Source organism: Medicago truncatula, chromosome 7, assembly GCF_003473485.1.
Source record: "Medicago truncatula cultivar Jemalong A17 chromosome 7, MtrunA17r5.0-ANR, whole genome shotgun sequence".
Lineage (NCBI taxonomy): Eukaryota > Viridiplantae > Streptophyta > Magnoliopsida > Fabales > Fabaceae > Medicago > Medicago truncatula.
In genome coordinates this window covers 56,132,153-56,154,199 of record NC_053048.1, presented here as the reverse complement: position 1 = coordinate 56,154,199, position 22,047 = coordinate 56,132,153, and the positions used below count along the sequence as shown (strand labels likewise).

Below are 22,047 nucleotides of genomic sequence, written 5' to 3'. Positions count from 1 at the left end.
TCGAATTTGTTTTTTCTAGTTATAACTTCTAGAATCTTTAAAAAACATTTAATTTCGAAAAGAAACTGAATATTTTTTTAATATTTGAATTTTGAAAATAAAATCGAAAAATTTCAAAAAAAATCTTGGTTTTTTCTTATTTTTTAATATTTGTAATTTTTTTTATTTTTGAAAATTAATTTTCAGATATTTTAAAAAATAAAATTGGATTTAGACAATTTAAAATAAATAAAGATTAAAAAAAGCCAAGTGTCATATATTCGCACTTGATGAGTTAGATGGAGGAGGGGTGTTTTTCTAAAAAAAATAAATAAATTACCGTAAATCAAATCGATTATAGGGTAAAAAACCCTATTAACCTTTATTTTAAATAAAAATGGTGGAGGTTAAGGTGAAGGAAAATATTTGGGGCGAGAACCGGGAGAAACAAACATAAACCCTAGCCTTCTTTCTTCGTATGCTTCTTCTTTCTATTGATTGAGTGATCCATCCATCGATTGATTGATCGAAGTTACAGTAATATCAAATATGGATGACTTAGAAAAAGGGATTCTTATTATGTTTGACGAATCTGGAGCTATAGACGATGAATTGAAGAATCAAGCTAAAACTTATTGCACAGATGTTAAGCAGAAGCCTTCTGTTTGTAGACTGTGCATTCAAAAGTTATGCTCTTCAAATCTCGTTCAAGTTCAGTTTTGGTGTCTTCAGACTTTGCATGAACTCATTCAGACTCGATACTCCGCAATACCCCCGGAGGAGAAGCACGCCATAAGAACCACCGTCTTTTCAATTGCGTGTCTCGTTGTTGTCGAAGACAACAACAATAACACTCCAATTAGGGTTTTAGAAGCCGCCCCTGCTTTCATCAAAAACAAGCTTGCTCAGGTTTTGATTGCTTTAATTTACTACGAGTACCCCTTGATTTGCTCATCCTTCTTCCTTGATTTTTTACCACATCTACGCAAGGGCAATGTCGTCATTGATATGTTCTGCAGAGTTCTCAATGCTCTCGACGACGAATTAATTAGTATGGATTACCCTAGAACCCCTGAAGAGGTCACTGTTGCCAATAGGGTTAAAGATGCTATGAGAGAGCAATGCGTTTCCCAGATTGTCAGAGCTTGGTATGACATTCTTTCTATGTACCGCAATTCTGATCAGCACTTATGCATCACTGTCTTAGACTCAATCAGGAGGTTTATTTCTTGGATCGACATCGCTTTCATCTTCAATGATACTTTTCTCCCTTTCTTGTTTGATTTCATTTTGGTTACCACCACATCTGATCACCTTCGAGCTGCTGCTGTCAGATGCTTGTTAGCAATTGTTTCTAAGCGAATGGAGTCCCAATCTAAACTCTCATTGTTGCAAACCCTTCAAATTACTCGTGTATTTAGGTTGCTCACCGACGATGCCAATGCCGACCTTGTCCCTGACATAGCTGCTTTGCTTTCTGGCTATGCTACGGAGGCCTTGGATTGCTTTAAACGCATAACTTCTGAGGATGCTAAAGGAATCTCTATGGAGCTTCTCAATGAAGTTCTGCCCTCCGTTTTCTATGCAATGAAGAATTTTGAGCTAGACACCACTACATTGAATATCGTTCAGTTTCTATCAGGTTATGCTTCTACGTTGAAGACCCTTGCTCCTTTGAGCGAGAAACATATACTTCATGTGGGGCAGATATTGGAAGTTATCCTTGTACTAATCCGTTATGATCCTGTATACCGTACCAATCTCGATGTCATGGATAAAATTGGAAAAGAGGAGGAAGATAGGATGACAGAGTTCAGAAAGGATTTATTTGTTCTACTTCGTACCGTGGGTCGAGTAGCCCCTGATGTAACTCAATTGTTTATCAGAAATTCGTTAGCAAGTGCTATTTCAAGATCATCAGACAGCAATGTGGAGGAGGTGGAAGGTGCACTTTCTCTTTTATATGCACTTGGAGAATCCTTGAGTGAGGAAGCCGTAAGAAATGGGAATGGATTATTGAGTGAACTGTTGTTTATGCTTCTATCGACAAAGTTTCCTTGCCATTCTAATAGGCTAGTTGCTCTTGTTTACTTGGAGACAGTGACGAGATATGTTAAGTTGATTCAAGACAATGCTCAATGTATTCCTATTGTTTTGGCTCCCTTTCTTGATGAAAGGGGCATACATCATCCAAACATTAGTGTAAGCCGCAGGGCCAGTTATTTGTTTATGAGGGTTGTGAAATTGCTGAAGGTGAAGTTGGTGCCTTTCATTGCGGTGATTCTGCAGGTAGCAATTATATAATCCACCACTCTTACATGTTTTTTCTTCTTCTGTATTTTATATGTACTAAAGAGTATGTGATTTTGCCCTTTTATGCTTGGGTGAATCGTGTGATTGGCTATTCCACATCTCTCTTGTCCTCAATTTTGATGTCTGTTAAATGCAGAGCCTACCTGATACAGTTGCTCGGTTCACTGCTACAAATTATACAACAGAAGAGCTGTCAGGGTCAGAAGATGGTAGCCACATTTTTGAGGTATTCACATTTTACATAGTTTCAGGGTATTTCTGTGAAATTTAAGGCCGTTATGTATATTCATTAGTGTTGATTGACACACTTGACAGGCAATTGGGTTATTGATTGGAATGGAAGATGTACCACCTGAAAAGCAATCCGATTATCTATCTTCTTTGCTAAGCCCTCTTTGTCAGCAGGTTATTTTTGACTGAAAACTGCGAGCTATATTCTAGTTTAAAAAAATACGAATACAAAATTTCAAGATACTTGAGTTCTGAGAAATGCTTCGCCCCTTTTCCTTTTTCCCTAAAACGTTTATGCTTGGAGATTGTTACAGCTGGTATTTGATGCAAGTAATTTAGTATGTTTGTTTAACACAGGTTGAGGCATTGCTGAGAAATGCTAAACTGTTAAGTTATGAGGAGACTAATGCCAGAATTGCTGTAATCCAGCAAATTATCATGGCCATTAATTCTCTCAGCAAGGTGCTTCTGTAATTTGACTTTTCTGCCTTCCCCATGTTTCATATGTTTATGAGATCATGGTTTTGTTTTTTCCTCCATTCTTATTATCACTTCTAAAAAAATCTAGGGCTTCAGCGAGCGTCTGGTAACTGCTAGTCGCCCTGCAATCGGCAACATGTTTAAGCAGGTTAGTAATTTTTTTCTTTCAAATTGTTGTTTTAAATATTTTTGCCGACCTCACTTTGTGGGATAAGGCTTGGTTGTTGTTTCCTGGTAATGTATATGTTTATCATGTGTACTTTCTGTTATTTTGTGGTAAGAAGCTTTGGAAAACATTCTCCTTTGAGTTTAGGTATGCTCCATTTAGGTAATGCTCCATTTAGTCCATTTGGGGTCTAGATGCAAGACATGTGGCGACAAAACATTCAAAGGCTGAGATCTAAAAGTAAAAAACAAGTGTTTTTCTGATAAAAAAATATTGCGTCCTCCTGCACCCTCTTTCCCTCATCGCCTACCACCGTCAAACTCCGTCCACCACCGTCAACCACAACTTCCCCCTCTCCCTCTTCCTCTTATTTATGCTCCTGTGGTCACCCTTATCATCCCAATGTCATCTCACTGCCGCCGTAAAAAACCGACCCATTGTCGGTTGCTATTTTGGTACGATCTATTATGTTTTGAACGCCGTGGTTCCAACCTCTACCGCCGTGCATTCTCAATCCAGTAAAATTTGATATGACCCTATGTAATTCGAACAATCGTGGCTTTAAAATTGATTTGGAAATTTGTTCAAAAGTCATCATTATATCAATTAGATTTAGAAGTAGTAGCTTCCTTACATTTTCAGCAGCACCATGAACACATAACCTCTTCCTCTGTTAGATCTGTGAAGAAGAATTGGTTTGTAAAGAAGAGGAAGAGGGGGCGGAGGTTAAGGATACGTGATTTGTTTTATTTTTTCTTCCTTTCAGCAAACACTTGTTTTTTAGTTTTTAAATCTCAGCTGTTGGATGTTTTGTCGCCACATGTCTTGCATCTAGACCCCAAATGGACTAAATGGAGCATTACCTAAATGGAGCATACCTAAACTCCTCCTTATAGATGGAAGTTTGGAGATTTTTTATTTTTAAATTCTAGAATCCATAATTGCTTTTGTGTTAAACTTTCTCTTTTCTTGAAACATGATTATTATTTCTTAATCTTGCCATTCTTTCTTCTCCATAGACATTAGATGTACTTCTCCAGGTTCTTGTTATTTTTCCAAGAATAGAACCTCTGCAAAGCAAGGTATGATTATATTTAATGACTGGATATGCGTGCGTGTGTGTGTAAAAGATTAAGTAATTGTCATCTAATATCCATACTTTATATGTAGGTCACATCATTTATACATCGCATGGTGGATACCCTAGGAGCATCTGTCCTTCCTTACCTTCCAAAGGCAATTGAGCAGTTACTTGCAGAAACGGAGGTACATATTATCTCTAATTTCTGATAATTTAATCTTTTTGCAATTTCTAGATCTAAATCGATTTCTCTGCATTGCTATTTTGTATTGGAGCATTATTTTGGAAATGCATATGTTATGGTTATTACAAGTAGAATTGGAATGTGATGGCGTTGTAAATAATATTCCTTACGTACTTAACACCTTAATTTATTCTAGGCCATCATTGATTTGTCATCCCATTAGACTGCATTTACACGTACATTTTTAATTGTAGCCCGCTTTTTCAGTATCTACCATGGATTATACTGCTGTCCCTTTGCTGCTTTATTATATTTTGAATGCTTTCTGGCACTTGAGAATATTCTTTTCCTTTGACAACAGGGTGTCTGTCTGATAGGAATTCCTATCTATTGATCTGAATTACTGTATTGAAAAGAAAGGAAATGCATTAAAGTAAGAGCTCTAGGCACCCAAGTCAGAGAGAACTCTAGCCTCCAATTTCAAATAACATACTCTGCGTAGCCTCCAATATTTCTTTTCTGCCTAAATATATTGTCAAATAGTGGCGCTTTAGCATAGTGGATTTTGATGAATCAATATGAACACTGTAATGCTATGCACCTTCCGCTATAAGGGAGGAAATGAGGATGTTGCGTTGAATGTGTGGTAAGACTAGATGAGATAAAATTAGAAATGACGACATTATAGAGAGAGTTGGGGTAGCACCTACAGTAGAAAAGATGGGAGAAACTAGACTTAGGTGGTTTGCTCATGTAGAGCGAAGACCTGTGGATTATGTAGTTAGGAGAGTAGATCAAATGGAGGGAGTCAGATCACTAGAGGTAGGGCTAGACCTTGAAAAACTATAAGAGAGGCTATTAGTAGGGTTCTAGAGATAAATGAGTTTGAGAAAGACATGGTTTATGAAGAATACTATGGCGTCGTTTGATTCATGTAGCCAACCCCACTTAGTGGGATAAGGTTTGGTTGTTGTTGTTGTTCGCCCTTTATATAAACTATTTTATTTACAATTTAATCTTTTTATTTAATTAAATACAAAATTTTAAAATATCTATACTTTTATATAAAAAGATACCAAAATTTGGTGTAACATTTTTTCTTCCAATTTTACCCTTTGCTTAATTATTATTATTGTTATCATATTATCCTTCCTTAAGCCGACCCCACTTAGTGGCATAAGGCTTGGTTGTTGTTTATCCTTCCTTACCAACCAAATAACTTGCAACTAGTATTTTTATCCATAATAGCAGAAAGACGGGCATGTTACGTTAGTGCCCATTTGAACACTAGTATAGATAATTGATTTATTTTGACCATTTGTGACTTTCTCTATTTGCTCACAACGCTATCTACTATTTCTCAGCAGATTTTTGGTGCTCCACTATTTTCTGCTATTCAACATTATAAAATTGTATATAACAGACTCCTATGTTGTCAGTCCTGGGTAGCAGAGCAGAGCAGCCGACCCTAAAATTGAGATAGTTGGATAGCGGAGTGCGGGATGACCACTATTTGAATATTTATATCTTGATAATTTGTGATATTTTTATTATTTATATAACAATTTTACATATGAGGGGTAACCTTGGCGCAACTGGTAAAGTTGTTGTCATGTGACTGAAAGGTCACGGGTTCAAGTCCTTGGAAACAACCTCTTGTGTAAAACACGGTAAGGCTGCGTACAATACACCAAATGGTGGGACCCCTTCCCGGACCCTGCATATGCGGGAGCTCTAGTGCACCGGGTTGCCCTTTATAACAATTTTACATATAAATAATCCATATATATCTAAGTAATTTCTATCAATAATATCTAAGTATTTTTGTTTCTGTTTTATTTGAAGTTTTTTTCTCACTTTGTTTTTGGTGAGTCAGTAAATAAAGAGAAAGAGAGCAACATTTTTTAACGCTGTTCAACTGTGATGCAGTCCCATATTTGATTTCCATTATTTGAGCGTATGTTTGGTTATGCGGTGGGTAAAATTGATTTAAATTGAATTGATTTTGATCGAAAGTGAGTTAAGTTTAAAGTGTTTCATGTTTGGATTTCTTCACAACAAAAGTGATTTATGATAAATATGTGTTTGAATAGTTTGGGTCAAACCTGCTTTTGGATGTGCAAATTACTATAATGGGTTTTTACATATTTCATCTAATGTTTGCCAACCAAATCTTGACATACTACAAATTGTTATGGAAGAGGCCATACTCTATGCTGCCACTACATCAATGCTCGTGTCTTACTCATATGCAGCCACCACAGCATTAGTTGAAAACTTGCTCCTCCAACTAGTGTTACTCCATCACCATGTAATGAGTGAAGTTGTAACAAATACATCAAACAGTTTGTATGAATAAAATTGATGAGCACTGATTTATTGAAATCAAAGAATAACATTCAACTCTTGCATGAGTATAAGGGGAATTTACAGGAATGGAAATTACGGTAGCACTGAGAAATGAAAGAGAGGATTTTGGATAGAAGGAGAATGTGCATATTTAATTCCATACCCTTTTCTAATGATTCTTTACCTACTTATAATCCCTTAGCTGGATATTCTCAAACCTTTTAATGAGGGGCAAAACAGCCAACAACAATATCATGGTAACAAAATCGATTTTGCCTAAACTGAGAAGCTACAAAAACCTGCTTCATGTCAGACACAAGTTCAACTTCAAAAGCACGTTTGGGAAGGGAGACCCAAACATGTCAAACGTGAGGCAGCAACAGTCAGACGCACGTTTTGGGTAGTCTACCGTGAAACCAAACAGGGGCTAAACCTAAAACTGAGGTGTCCTCTAATGTCTAAAACCAAGTTGATCTTCTCCAAGAGGCATGAACAACAACATCTCTCTTGCCTCCGCCGCCTAACTGTCTGCTGCGCCCCTGCATCTTTTCGTCTTTATGCTTAGTTACTTCTTGGACCTTCTTTAGTCTTTCTTGCTTCTTCTCCGTCTCAACTTAATCGTTCTCCACTGAATAAAGAGACAGGTTTGCAACAGGGATGGAGATTTGTTCCCAAAAATACAGAAGGAATGGAGTTTTCGGCTTAGAAAATCCTTTGTGCATGAATATCAATGTGAAGACTATCCGTTCTGCGATGTCATGCCACAAAAGCGATAGGGATGGCCGCCACTCACTTCTGGAATATGTCGTCGCGTGTGGGGGCTGCCACCCACCACGATGCTCCACCACCATAGCAGGACGACTCCTTTCTTTCTCTCCCGTTACAAACTCTTTCTCCCTCTCCTTCTCTATTTCCCGCCAAGGATGGGAGTCTAAGCGGGGCCCTAAATGTTTGGGCCTTTGGGCATAGGCTTTTGTGAGGTTTCTCAATTGTAGGAACCACATGAACTGGGTTTCTATCACTGTCACATTATTTGTTGCTTCAGTAGATTTCAAGCATGCTGTATTGGTTTGCGTATCTGTTCTGTTCTCATTTACGAAGTAAATTTGCAGGAGCCTGTTTTCTTTTTGTAATCAAATCCCTTTCAGGAGCAAGGATTTACTGCTATGATTACCTTGAAATGTTTTTGGTATCATATGTAGGATAGAAGGAGGGGGAAATAAGGATATCGGTAAGGAGACAATTGAGAGGTTAGGTAGTTAGAAGGGATATCAGGGATAAAAAGATTCATTCATAGAGTTAGATAGTTTAGGTAAAGGTGGAATCCTGTAGGAGATATTTCCCTTTCTGGTGAGATTTCAATCTTCGATAACAGATTAATCATTTTTTTTCCTTCTCATCTTTCATTCTATTTTTCAATTCTGATCTGTTAGTTGGTAATCTTATGCGCTCAGTAGCTGTTTGACACTAGGTTGTCAATGGCGTCGCAATCACACCAGTGTAGTGCAGACAGTGGCTGGCTGCCACTGAGGGTAGGTGCGGGTGGAGCGCCAGAGTTCACGTTGGTCTGGCACATTTATTTTTGCATTTGGAGCGGTGAACAGATTCCCTTCAGTGCTGGGTTTCAAAAATCCAAAAATTTCTGCCTTGTTTTTCATTTTTTGCCCTTGTTTTGTGAGAATGGGACAGAGGTCACATTAAGGGTGTTATTTCCTTGTCCAGCCATGGCAACTTCAACTTAGAGACGTAAACTTCTTTGTTTCCTAAACTTTTGTTGGCATTTACATGTATGTTTTGCTAAGACTTGTGACTTTTTACTAGGGGTGTGCATGGTTCATGAACTGAACCAAGCCATACCATATTTATGGTTTGGTTTGGTTCATATAACCGCAATATTAAAAAACTGATTTTTTTTTTGTCAATCCGGTTCAGTCCAGTTCAGAACCGGTTCTTTCTATATGAACCGGTTTTCCTTCTAAACCTGGTTTTTTGGTTTTCTTTTTATATCAGAATCGAATCCTCTTTCTACTTCTTCTTCTTCCATAACATTAATTTTGTACTTCTTCCATAGAACCCTCTTACTCTTGCTCTCTGCAAATCAGAATCACGTTTTGTCAAAACAAAATTGGTGCTATACAAATCAAAATTGCGTTTTCAGAAGAAGAGGAGTATGAAATCAAAGATCTGATTTTCCTTTTAAGAGATCTGATTTTCCTTTTAAGAATCAAATCGCGTTTTCAGAAGAAGAGGAGTATGAAATCAAAGATATGATTTTCCTTTTAAGAATCAAATCGCGTTTTCAGAAGAAGAGGAGTATGAAATCAAAGATCTGATTTTCCTTTTAAGAATCAAATCATGTTTGTACAGCAAGTGATACAAGGAGTATGAAACGGTTTTCAGAATCTTGTTTTGAAATCAAAGATCTGATTTTCTCTTTCGGTTTTTTGTGTTGGTGTTCTGATTAATGCAGTGAATAGCAGAATATGGGTATGAAACGGGTACACTGGTTTTGAGGAACAGAAAACCAAACTGTTTTTTAATTTTAAAATTGGGCTGGGTCAGTTTTTGTAAATATTGGTTTAGGCTTTTTGGATTGGTTAACTGGATTTTAATGTATGGTTCATGTGAACCAGTTTTTATGCACACCCCTACTTTTTATTGCTACTTACGGAGATTTCATGAATTCATGAATTTTGAGTTATTTGTTTAATTGTACATTTACAATGTGTTTATAGTATCAATCATGTAATTTGTCCAAAAAAAGTTCAAATAATGGCCTATTCCACCACACGCTATTTCAGTTTCAGGGTTGCTGTTCTGCATTGCCATTCGGTATTGACAACTCCCGTTTGACGGTTATCCTGATTTGAAATGGCATACATGTTTTGCACCAGAATTTGATTGTTTACTACTTGACTTTATGATGTTGTTTTTCTTTCCTCCAGTTTCAAACATAAAGAAATTTGTATAATGTCTTGGTTAATTTTGTTGCAGCCAAAGCAAATGTCTGGTTTTCTTTTGTTGCTCAATCAACTCATCTGCAAGTTCAATATTTTGGTGCGTGACATTTTGGAGGAAATATTTCCATCCGTCGCTGATCGGATATTCAGTATTATTCCAAGAGAGGGATTGCCTTCAGGTCTTGATGCAGCTACTGAGGTATGAAATTTTTAATGCAGTTTCCTAATAAATAGATGTGGTATATTTCACCTTTCCTTTTAGTTTTGCTGAACTAAATTGTCGTGGCATTTGATTGTTCATTATGATTTGATTACTGTTTGGTGAGACAGTTTGTGCTTGTGATGTGTGATAATATTTATGCTTCTTGCTATAACTAGTGCCAAATATCCCGTTTTCAACATGCTTTTTAAATTTTCTATAAATTAAAGCCACGAAATGGAAAATTCAATGGATCTTAGATTAGGGAAACATTGATTTTCTATTTGCTTTTATCACTTTTTTTTTGCTCTGGTACTTGTTGCATACCTTTATAGCTTTATTGTGGAATTGTACCTGTTGAATTTCTGAGAGATACGTAAAAGAAAGAGAGAATAATAAGCACTGAATATTATTAATAGAGTAAATAATGATGTGATAATACAATAGACTCTAGACTTAATCCCTATTTATAGGGATACCCAGCCTCAATCCTAAATGAAGACCAAATCAAAATAATAATAAGAAATCAAACTTCGACCCTAATAATAAACTCAAATCATAATAATAAATATTAAGATTTGATTCTTTGATTACGGTACCTGTATATATCTGGTGCAATTGTTTGTAGGTGTATTATTTTGCATCCGAAATCTATCATGAAAATGCATCTTTTACATTTCCATTCATCTTATGTTTTAACCACTCACAGATTTATATGCATGATGAGATTTCCCCCTTTTTTCTAGGAAATTCGTGAATTACAAGAACTTCAGCGAACATTGTATACATTTCTTCATGTGATTGCTACACATGATCTGTCAACCGTATTTATTTCCCCAAAATGTAAAGCATACCTGGATCCAGTGATGCAATTGCTTTTTTACTCTTCGTGTAATCACAAGGATATTCTTCTACGAAAGGTATGTGTGATGTTTTCTATTTGTTTACCTAGAGCATAGTGGTCGTCATTTTTACTAGGGCTCTGTTTGGGAAAAATAGCGGATAGTTGATAAGCTAGCTGATAGCTTATAATCTAGTTGAAGTGTTTGATAATTAGCGGTTCAACTAACTGATAAATGTAAAATGACATAAAAGGGTATTTTTAATTCATAATAAAATTAAATTGATATTTAAGTATTTAGAATTTCGTAATTTAAATTTATTTTAAAAAAAGTAATTTAAATTTATTAATTATGTATCTTTTATATTATAAATTAAATTTTATTCACTAAAAATTTGCTTTATATTTATTTTCATTTAAGTGTTTATACTTTATAAAACAATTAAAGGTAACAATTGACAATTACCGGAATGTAATAACAATTCATTGTTTTATATCTAATTGTTTTAAAAAAACACAACAAAATGTTATATTCTATATATAAAAAAGGGAAGGAAAATAGCTATTTATTAACTGAGGCATATTTTTTTTAGAGGTTTAACGAGGCACATTTATTATGTAACTAAATGTGCTATTTTAAATTATAATGGGTAATCCAGAAGTCCTAGCTCAACTGGCAAAATGCCGAAATTGTTAGGCCGGATGCCATGACCGGGGTTCGAACCCCGGTACCTCCACTTGTGTGTGTGAGTTTATAATGGCTTTGCCATTTCGTCTGTCTACCAAAAAAAAAAATTTGTAATGGGTAAAAATGGATTTTTGATAAATCAGTAAGGGTAAAAGTGGAAGAAAAAACAATAAGTTATAAGCTCAAATGCTACTTGAAATAGCGTCTAGAAAATAAGATATAAGCTCGTGGTGAAAGGACTGTTTCCAAACAGGGCTTTTTTTTTGTCAGACGAGCTTATAAGCTATAAGCTAGCTTGTTGACCTTGCCAAACAGAGCCTAGATTAGTTAATATTTTCGACGAAATCTACAACCTGAATCTAACTTTTTCTTTCTTTCACAATTTAGACATGTGTGCAGATTTTTATTAGATTAATTAAAGATTGGTGTGCCCAGCCATATGGAGAAAAGGTACTTTCTACTCATTTCTACTTATTCTTGCGTTTTATAATTTTTAACTAAATGTTTAATGGCTTAGGTTCCTGGTTTCCGAAGTTTTGTGATCGAAACATTTGCTACAAACTGCTGCCTATACAGTGTGCTGGACAGATCTTTTGATTTTCGGGATGCAAATACTGTAAGACTCATTTGTTGTTTTATATACTCTTTTAGTATTTCCTCAAGATTTCTGATTCCGTCATCCAAAATCACCATGTGAATGACATATTTCCCTCATACATAGTAGAGTTTAGAGTTATTTTCTCAAGTGTTATAATTTAGTTTTAATAAAAATGGACATCATTCGAGGGGAGTTCAAGAAAAATCTCCGGAGCAAAATTTCAAATTTGATTCTACATTCCTGTAGAACAGGAACAGTGATGTTGATAAAAGAGAACATTCATAAATACGGTTTTTGAAGTTATACAAAGAGTGTAAGAGTGACAACTGTAAAACATAAATATTTCCAAGTTCAGAAGTATAACATGCTAGTCTCAGTTTCAGAATCTAAAATTGTCTAACACGCGACATCTAAAATATTTCTATGCAAAAACTGTAGTTTGCACTGTACCGGGGTTTGTTATACTGGTCTAGGGTAGTTTATTGAGATATTAAACATTATAACACGGGAAATGCTAACTTGTGCCATTTGTTAGAATAATTAATCAAGTACTTAGTGGAGATATTGAAAAGTTGTGACTATTTAGTTTTAACTCCACTAGAACAGGGAAATGCTAACTTGTGCCATTTGTTAGAATAATTAATCAAGTACTTAGTGGAGATATTGAAAAGTTGTGACTATTTAGTTTTAACTCCACTAGTCATTGTATTGATTGTATTGATTAATCTTCCTTATTAATTAAGGGTTAACTAGGAGGCTCCTACCTATATAAATGTACATTCTCACCACATAATATGATATAATAAACTTATTTTCAGTTCTAATATGGTATCTAGAGCTTCTTGATCCAGAGCCATGTCTACTGCTACATCTTCTCCTACTCCCTCTGATGCGCAACGCGTAACTGCTGCAGCATCCAAAACCTTCAAACAAGTAGTTTCTGTTAAGCTTGATGATACGAACTACCTTCAATGGAAACAACAAGTCGAAGGTGTTCTTCGCGGAACGAAGATGGTGAAATTTGTGATTTCACCTGAGATTCCACCGGTTTATCTCACACATGCAGCGCGCAAAGCTGGAACGGAGAATCCTGCTTACACTAAATGGGAAGAACAAGATTCATTGCTCTGCACCTGGATTCTTTCAACGATTTCGCCTTCGCTACTTTCGCGATTCGTTCTCCTTCGCCACTCATGGCAGGTTTGGGATGAGATCCATAGTTACTGCTTCACGCAGATGAAGACGCGTCCGCGTCAACTTCGATCTGAACTTAGATCCATTACGAAAGGTTCACGCACTGTCGTTGAATTCATTGCTCGAATTCGCGCAATTTCAGAGTCTCTTGCTTCAATTGGAGATCCAGTCTCTCACAGGGTCCTAATTGAAGTTGTTCTTGAAGCACTTCCTGAAGAGTTTGACCCTATTGTTGCTAGTGTGAATGCGAAATCTGAGGTTGTTTCTTTAGATGAACTTGAATCTCAGCTTCTCACACAAGAATCTAGAAATGAGAAGTTCAAGAAAGCTGCTATCAGTGAACCTGTTTCAGTTAATCTCACTGAAACTGCAAATTCAGAATCCCAATCTCATGGTCCTAATTCTCAAAACCACAATTATACTGATGGCACCGGAAACAATTAGTTTCCTAACTCTAACCCTAATTTTGGAGGAAGAAATGGCCAGTTCAGAGGACGTGGTGGCCGTTTTGGTGGTAGATTCAGAGGACGTGGTGGCCGTTTTGGTGGAAGATCCAATGTTCAATGCCAAATATGTTCAAAAACTGGTCATGATGCAAGCTATTGTCACTGCCGTTTCTCTCCCCCACAGTATGATTACTACAGTCCCTATGGCTCACCAGGAGGCTATGGTGCACCTCCAAATGTATGGATGCAGAACATGTCACGTCCTCAGCATTCTGGACAGTTTCTTAGGCCTCCCACACAGGCTGGGAATCAGAGAGGTCAAGCTCCCCATGCCTTCTTAATTGGCTCAGATCCACACAATTCATTCAACAATGTCTGGTACCCTGACTTAGGTGCTACTCATCATGTCACCCCTGATGCATCCAACCTCATGGATTCCACGTCTCTTTTAGGTTCTGATCAGGTCCATATTGGAAATGGACTAGGTTTGGCTATTACCTCTGTTGGTTCCTTACAATTTACTTCTCCTTTACATCCTCAAACTACTCTAAAATTGAATAATCTCCTTGTTCCCTCTATAACCAAAAATCTTGTTAGTGTGAGTCAGTTTGCTAAAGATAATAATGTTTACTTTGAGTTTCATCCTAATCATTGTTTTGTCAAATCTCAGGATTCCTCTAAGGTGCTTTTAAGAGGTATTCTAGGACATGATGGTCTCTATCAGTTTGAGCACATCAACTCATTCAAGACCACTGCTCCTGTCTCTCAAAATTCTAGTGTCAATATTGTTTGCAATAAAGTTCCAGCACAAACTGATAATTTTGCCTCTTTTCATTTAGGTCCCTCAACTGGTTTCAATTTCAATAATTTTCAATGTAATAATGTTGAACATTTACCTAGTAGTTCAACATCTAGTTCTACTCAGTCTTTTCCTTCCATGTATGGTATCTGGCATAGCAGACTTGGACATCCTCATCATGAGGTGCTCCAAAGTATTATCAAACTTTGTAATATACAATTACCAAATAAAAGCTTGTCAGATTTTTGTACATTTTGTTGTCATGGTAAGGTTCATAGACTGCCATCTTTTGCATCTCAAATGACATATACTAAACCTCTTGAATTAATTTTCTGTGATCTTTGGGGACCTGCACCAGTCGAATCCTCCTGTGGATATGCCTATTTTCTTACTTGTGTGGATGCTTATTCTAGATACACATGGATATATCCTCTGAAACTCAAATCTCACACACTTTCTACATTTCAGAATTTTAAAACCATAATTGAATTGCAGTTAAATCACAAAATTACTTCTGTCCAAACTGATGGAGGTGGTGAGTTTTTACCTTTCACAAAATATCTCAATAGCCTTGGCATCACTCACAGATTCACTTGTCCACACACTCAGTTGAAAGGAAACATAGACAAATTGTTGAAACTGGTCTCACTCTTTTATCTCATGCACAAATGCCATTAAAGTTTTGGGACCATGCCTTTTTAACAGCAACTTACCTTATCAACATGTTACCTACACCAGTTTTAGCAAATAAATCACCCTTTTTCTTACTTCACCTTCAATTTCAGACTATAAATTCCTTAAAAGCTTTGGCTGTGCATGTTTTCCCTTTTTGAGACCCTCTATAACTCTCATAAGTTTGATTTTCATTCAAAGGAGTGTGTTTTCTTGGGATATTCCAACAGTCACAAAGGATATAAATGTTTAGATGCTTCAGGTAGAATTTTTATATCCAAAGATGTTGTGTTTAATGAGGTAAAATTCCCTTATCTTGACTTGTTTCCATCTCAGAAAGTGTGTTCTGTTTTACCAGATGGTCCTACTTTATCCACTTTTCTTCCCACTCCTGTCTCAACAACCTTTACTGTAAACTCACCTACTCCCCAAAATTCTCATTCTGAGTCTGTTCCTCACATTGTTAACTCACCTACTCCCCAAAATTCTCATTCTGAGTCTGTTCCTCACATTGTTAACTCACCTACTCCCCAAACTTCTCATTCCGAGTCTGCTCCTACTACTCCCATATCAAACACCCCTCAGACTCCATATATTAGTTCTCATCACTCCGAGTCCTCACAGAAATAATGTGGTCCTAAATCCCACACCCATCACCATTCTACTCCCTCTGCATCTCAAAATTCCTCACCTGATTCATCTGCTAGTGTTACTAGCTCTCAGTCTACTAATTCTGAGTCTCCTCCTCCTGTTCCTCACAGAATTCATCCTCAAAATCGTCACACAACGAGAACCAGAGGTAAACATGGAATTTTGCAGCCTAGAATTAACCCTACACTCCTTTTGACTCATGTTGAGCCCACTACTTACAAAACTGCTCTTCAGGATCCTAAGTGGCATTTAGCAATGCAAGAAGAATATAATGCTTTACTTCATAATCAGACATGGTCTCTAGTATCTCTTCCTGCAAATTGACTGGCCATTGGATGTAAATGGGTATTTAGGGTAAAAGAAAATCCAGATGGCACTGTAAACAAGTACAAGGCACGTTTAGTGGCTAAGGGTTTTCATCAACAAGCAGGTTTTGACTACAATGAGACTTTTTCCCCTGTAGTCAAACCTGTTACAGTGAGGACAGTTCTGACACTTGCAGTTACTTATAACTGGACTCTTCAGCAGTTGGATGTGAACAATGCATTCCTAAATGGAGTGCTAACTGAGGAAGTCTACATGATGCAGCCTCCTGGCTTTGAATCTTGACAAGAACCTTGTATGCACACTACACAAGGCTCTCTATGGATTAAAACAGGCTCCCAGAGCATGGTTTGAGAGATTGAAATCATCTTTACTTAGCTTTGGGTTCAAGTCAAGCAGATGTGATCCTTCTTTGTTTACTTTGCACACTCAAGCTCACTGCATTTTTATATTGGTTTATGTTGATGATATTATCATCACTGGAAACTCAAAACTGGCTATTCAGAATCTAGTTCATCAGCTCAATTCTGAGTTCTCCCTTAAAGATTTGGGTATACTAGATTATTTTCTCGGCATAGAGGTGCATCACTCACCATCTGGCTCTTTACTTCTCTCAAACCAAATATATGAAGGACCTTCTTCTTAAAGCTAACATGATTAATGCTAATAGCATGCCCTCACCAATGGCATCTAGTACAAAATTGTCTAAATTTGGTTCAAGTACAGTCTCAGATCCTACATTTTTCAGGTCAATTGTTGGTGCATTGCAATATGCAACCATAACAAGACCTGAAATATCCTACTCTGTGAACAAAGTTTGCCAGTTCTTATCAAATCCCCTTGAAGATCACTGGAAGGCAGTCAAGAGGATACTTAGATATCTGCAGGGTACTTTACACCATGGGCCTTTACACCATGGGTTAATGCTTACACCTGCCAGCTCTACTGAACCTATTGCAATCACCGGCTTTTGTGATGCTGACTGGGCTTCAGATCCTGATGACAGAAGAAGCACATCAGGAGCCTGCATATTTCTGGGCCCCAATCTAGTTTCCTGGTGGGCAAGGAAACAGACCCTTGTAGCTAGATCTAGTGCAGAGGCTGAATATAGAAAGCTTGCACAAGCTTCTGCTGAGATTATTTGGATCCAGTCTCTTCTCAATGAATTGCAAATTAAGAGTAAAATTCCTCATGTCTATTGTGATATTCTCAGTGCAGTTTCTCTTGCTCACAACCCAGTCCTGCACTCAAGAACCAAGCACATGGAATTGGATATTTTCTTTGTGAGAGAAAAGGTTATAAGGAAGGAACTGAATGTCTCTCATGTGCCTGCTCAAGACCAGTGGGCAGATGTCTTGACTAAGCCTCTGTCCACTGCCAGATTCCTTTATCTTAGAGACAAACTGAGGGTTTGTGACACCCTCCGTTTGAAGGGGGACTGTTAGAATAATTTAATCAAGTACTTAGTGGAGATATTGAAAAGTTGTGACTATTTAGTTTTAACTCCACTAGTCATTGTATTGATTAATCTACCTTATTAATTAGGGGTTAACTAGGAGACTCCTACCTATATAAATGTACACTCTCACCACATAATATGATATAATAAACTTATTTTCAGTTCTAATACCCTTAAGGCACAAGTTAATGAGTTTAAAGTGGAAATATTTTGTTGTAATGAATGCATTTGAATTAAAAAAATTCACTTTTGATTAATTGAATGTACAAAATTTAAGATAATGTTTCTATTTTTGGGTTGCTTAACATGTGCCATAAGGGCACAAGTTAGCATGACCCTTATAACAATTGTTCTCCCATAGTTGAATGCAATGAAAGTCATAAAGGGATTCCATCCACATTAAGTATTTAGTGATTTGGTCCCACCTAATGTAGTTCATCTTTATGATATGCTTATAGGATAGTGTCAACTATTCTCATTAGTTACTTTTGAAGCACACTGATTATGCGTACGGAAAAGGAAAAAATACCTACAATATTGTATTGGGCTACGACCGTTATTTGACTATTTCATATATATAATTTATACTAAATATTTATTAGTAACTTAACTTCAAAATTACTGTAGTATTTGTTTTGTTTATATTACTATTATTAAATTATTAAATAATATACTTTCTTACTGTTATTTTATTATTTGTGTATTATTATTATTACTACTATTCTTAATGTGTAAGATACTCAAAGGCCCAACTTTTCATATCAATCCTTTTACTCACAATCCCGATTTTTCTTATTATTCCTTTTAAGTTTTATTTTCTGTAGACTGGGCCCTTGCCCAGACTTTGTCTTCAGCCTTTAATGACATAATCTAATGGGAGTGTCAACATTGCGAAAAGGGATTTATTAGAATAAGAGAAGATGAGAAAGGCTTCGGAATTGGGCAGTTAGGCTTTTTCTTGCACGTAAAGCCGAAATCCAGAAAATACCTTGATCAATTCTGTCTATTTCCCGCTGTTGATAATGTAGGTACTGGGACTGATTGTTGGGTGGTAAAGACCTAGTAAGAAACCAAACTCACATTGCATAGATGAAAATATTACGATGGGTGATTGGTCACACAGGACAAAATATGATTAAAAATGAATCACCGAACAGAACTGTTGAAGTTTTAAGTTTTAGATAGAGAAGTAGAAGAGAATAATGATTGATGATTTGATTATAATCAGATGATTAAAATATCACCTAACACAGGAAAGAATCCCCAACAAGGGGACCAAAAATCCAGAACCACTATTGGCAAGTCATGAACAAACCAAAACAGCTATTAGGGAGTTAAAAACAAACCAGAACCAGGAAACAGTAACTTTAGTGTGGGTCAAGTCACAAAGAGTCTATGTACTCTATGCACCCTATTAACCTAGGGCTATCAATAAGTTAACTGAAGTATGGTGATGCGTCTGGGTACGAATAGGTAGGTGTCTATTGGATATAGAAACAGGTATTGAAGATGCTATCCATGTGAGTATGAGTGTGCTGTATGCGTAGTAAATGCGGCTTTGGAATGGGGACTCAAATGTAAACTGAATAAGAAAGTTAAAATCTATATTTCAGCGATTTGTTTTGATATTTTATGCCAATTTTTACCACTCATTCTTTTCCTTTTTATTGTCTATGTCTCGATGCAGCTTGTTTTGTTTGGAGAAATTGTAGTCGCACAGAAGGTCATGTATGACAAATTCGGGGATGATTTTCTCGTTCATTTTATATCAAAAGGATTTTCTGTTGCACATTGCCCGCCAGAGATGGCTGAACAATATCGTCAAAAGTTGCAGGTAAACTTCTTCGAATAGAGATATTATAGTATGCTTTTCTGGTCTTGCTGAAGCAAAATTTATTCATGCTTTTTGTCCATATCGAGAATTGAGAGACATTGAAATGTGATAGAAAGTAAACTTTGAATCTGAATGTCAGTGTATATTTTGAGCTTTTGTTGATTACAGAGAGGTACTTGTAATCTGAATATAACAGAATCCTAACAGTAAGGTAGGTCTGTTACACTAAACTACTACCACAATCCTACCAATTACAAACTCACAATGTAGGTAAGAGAGAAAACAAGAAAGATCATAGAATCTGACTATGACCCTTCACAACATGAGTTGAAAAATTGACTTACCGCACTACCATCAAGAACAAGATATATAGGTGAGTGTTATGGTCCCTGGCCTGGGATCACGTTATCAAATTTCTAGACGTGGTAGAACTTCTTGTTCGACCCAAGGTGAAAGCAGAAGAGGGCTCGTCCTTGACAGAGTCTCTTAAATTCAGTCATTCGCAAGTTTTCTAGGCTTAAGATCATGGGTTTTGGAAAGCAAGGATTGAAACTAGCGTTGATAATCTTCTGCAACCTGTTTTCTGGAGGTTGGCGACCTCTCCCAATGGATTATTGCATGTAGGTGGTCCTGAATTGTTTCCACTACTAGCACTTCCCGTGTCTCCTGAATTGTCTCTTGAAGCATTAGTCACTCCTTAAACTGCGATGGAGAGTTCAACCCATCGCAACATGAGTTGAAAAATTGACTTACCACACTACCATCAAGAACAAGATATATAGGTGAGTGTTATGGTCCCTGGCCTGGGATCACGTTATCAAATTTCTAGACGTGGTAGAACTTCTTGTTCGACCCAAGGTGAAAGCAGAAGAGGGCTCGTCCTTGACAGAGTCTCTTAAATTCAGTCATTCGCAAGTTTTCTAGGCTTAAGATCATGGGTTTTGGAAAGCAAGGATTGAAACTAGCGTTGATAATCTTCTGCAACCTGTTTTCTGGAGGTTGGCGACCTCTCCCAATGGATTATTGCATGTAGGTGGTCCTGAATTGTTTCCACTACTAGCACTTCCCGTGTCTCCTGAATTGTCTCTTGAAGCATTAGTCACTCCTTAAACTGCGATGGAGAGTTCAATCATCTGCTTTCTAGAGCAGTCTGCATAGCTGTCATCTCTTCAATTAAATCCTTCAATGTTGCTGACAAATCTGAGCCACCAATGCTGGCCCGTGATACCAAGTTGTTATTATGGTCCTGGCCTGGGATCAGTTGTCATACTTCTAAATGCCGCAGAACGTTTTGCTTTCTACCTATGGTGAAAGCAGTAGCGGGCTTGTCCTTTACAGAGACTCTTCTTAAATTCACAAATCTTTTTAATAATAATTCTTGATAGGCAACAGCATAAGAATTATAATTATATTAGGATAAGAACCTAATATTATCCTAATAATACTATCATTTCGAATTAAAATAATACTAGTAACCTATCTAATAGATAAAATGTTTTATAACAAGAAAATCTTATCCGAACAATACTGGAATTCATATTTAAAAATTATATTATGCTAACTTATTAAAATAAATAACATAATAAATCCTATTAAACACAATTATCTTTTTTTTTTTTTTTTTTTTTTTAAGTAAAACACAATTATCTTAAGCAGATAAATTAGAGGTTTTTACGGTGCAATTAGAAGACGGTTGTTAATCGTTCAATTAGAAGACGGTTTTTACGGTGCAGGTATCTTGCTAGGCGTATCTTAGTGCATGTTATTTTCTAGAAGAATCGCTGATTCAATTTTTTTTTTTTTTTTGTCAAGTAGCCTAGTGGCTAGAGCTCACACAATTAAATTGTGGAGAAGTGGAGTGTCTGGGGTTCGAACCCCGGCTCCTGCATATAATATGCAATATTCCTACCAACTGAGCTAAGTTTCAATCTTTTTTCTAATGAGCCTAATATCCTCCATATTTCTTTATGCAGGGTAGCGATATCAAGGCACTAAAATCTTTCTATCAGTCCCTCATAGAAAATTTGAGACTGCAGCAGAATGGAAGCCTTGTGTTTAGATAGTATACCTATAATAATGGACAAATTTCGAGTCTTCGTTCTATACGGGTTTAATTTGTTGCTGGCCGTCTTCTAGTACGGGGTAATGATTTCGGTCTACAAAAGGTAATCAATTGTTGCGATGATATTAATTCTGAGCTCTTTCTATCATTGTATTTATATTCCACCCTTTTCTCCCAAATAAAGCAGTCATGGAATGGCGGTGAGTACTGCAGTGCTGTGTATATAGCTTTTGCGGATGAGCTATGGATAATCTCTTGACCATGTTTTTGATGAGTTCCTCTGCAACCTGACCAAACAGTAAATTGTCTCAGGCCTTTCTTTATTCTTTTGTCCCACAGCTGTAAATTTTGAGAAATCTCTTATTACAATGGGGTTACTTCTGTCTGTTTGAAGCCTGTCAATATAAGATCAAAATTTTGGCATTTGATGTTGTGTTCTTTTTCGCCCCTATTAATTTCGTTTCAGTTCTCCTTTAAAAGTTCTTGATATAAATTCGATCTATTCATTTGTTTCTGTATGTTAAGGTTATGACGTGC

The 22,047-nt window shown here is 36.6% G+C and overlaps 1 protein-coding gene across 2 annotated transcripts; it reads left to right on the top strand.

Moving 5' to 3' along the window:
• Positions 1–384: 384 nt before the first annotated feature.
• Positions 385–21,938, top strand: LOC25499756 (exportin-T). 2 transcript variants are annotated; one of them, XR_003006650.2, is made up of 14 exons: positions 385–2,268; positions 2,429–2,518; positions 2,608–2,697; positions 2,881–2,985; positions 3,092–3,151; positions 4,189–4,251; positions 4,340–4,435; positions 9,778–9,942; positions 10,689–10,862; positions 11,859–11,921; positions 11,989–12,087; positions 19,302–19,448; positions 21,422–21,613; positions 21,698–21,938. XR_003006650.2 is itself a non-coding variant. In XM_013595185.3 (13 exons), the coding sequence occupies exons 1-13, from the start codon at positions 529–531 to the stop codon at positions 21,509–21,511; spliced, it is 2,982 nt and encodes a 993-aa protein (XP_013450639.1). In that variant the 5' UTR covers positions 385–528; the 3' UTR covers positions 21,512–21,938. The 2 variants fall into 2 exon arrangements, 1 of the variants encoding a protein (XP_013450639.1); XM_013595185.3 differs by having other exon boundaries at positions 21,422–21,938.
• The last annotated feature ends 109 nt before the right edge of the window (positions 21,939–22,047 follow it).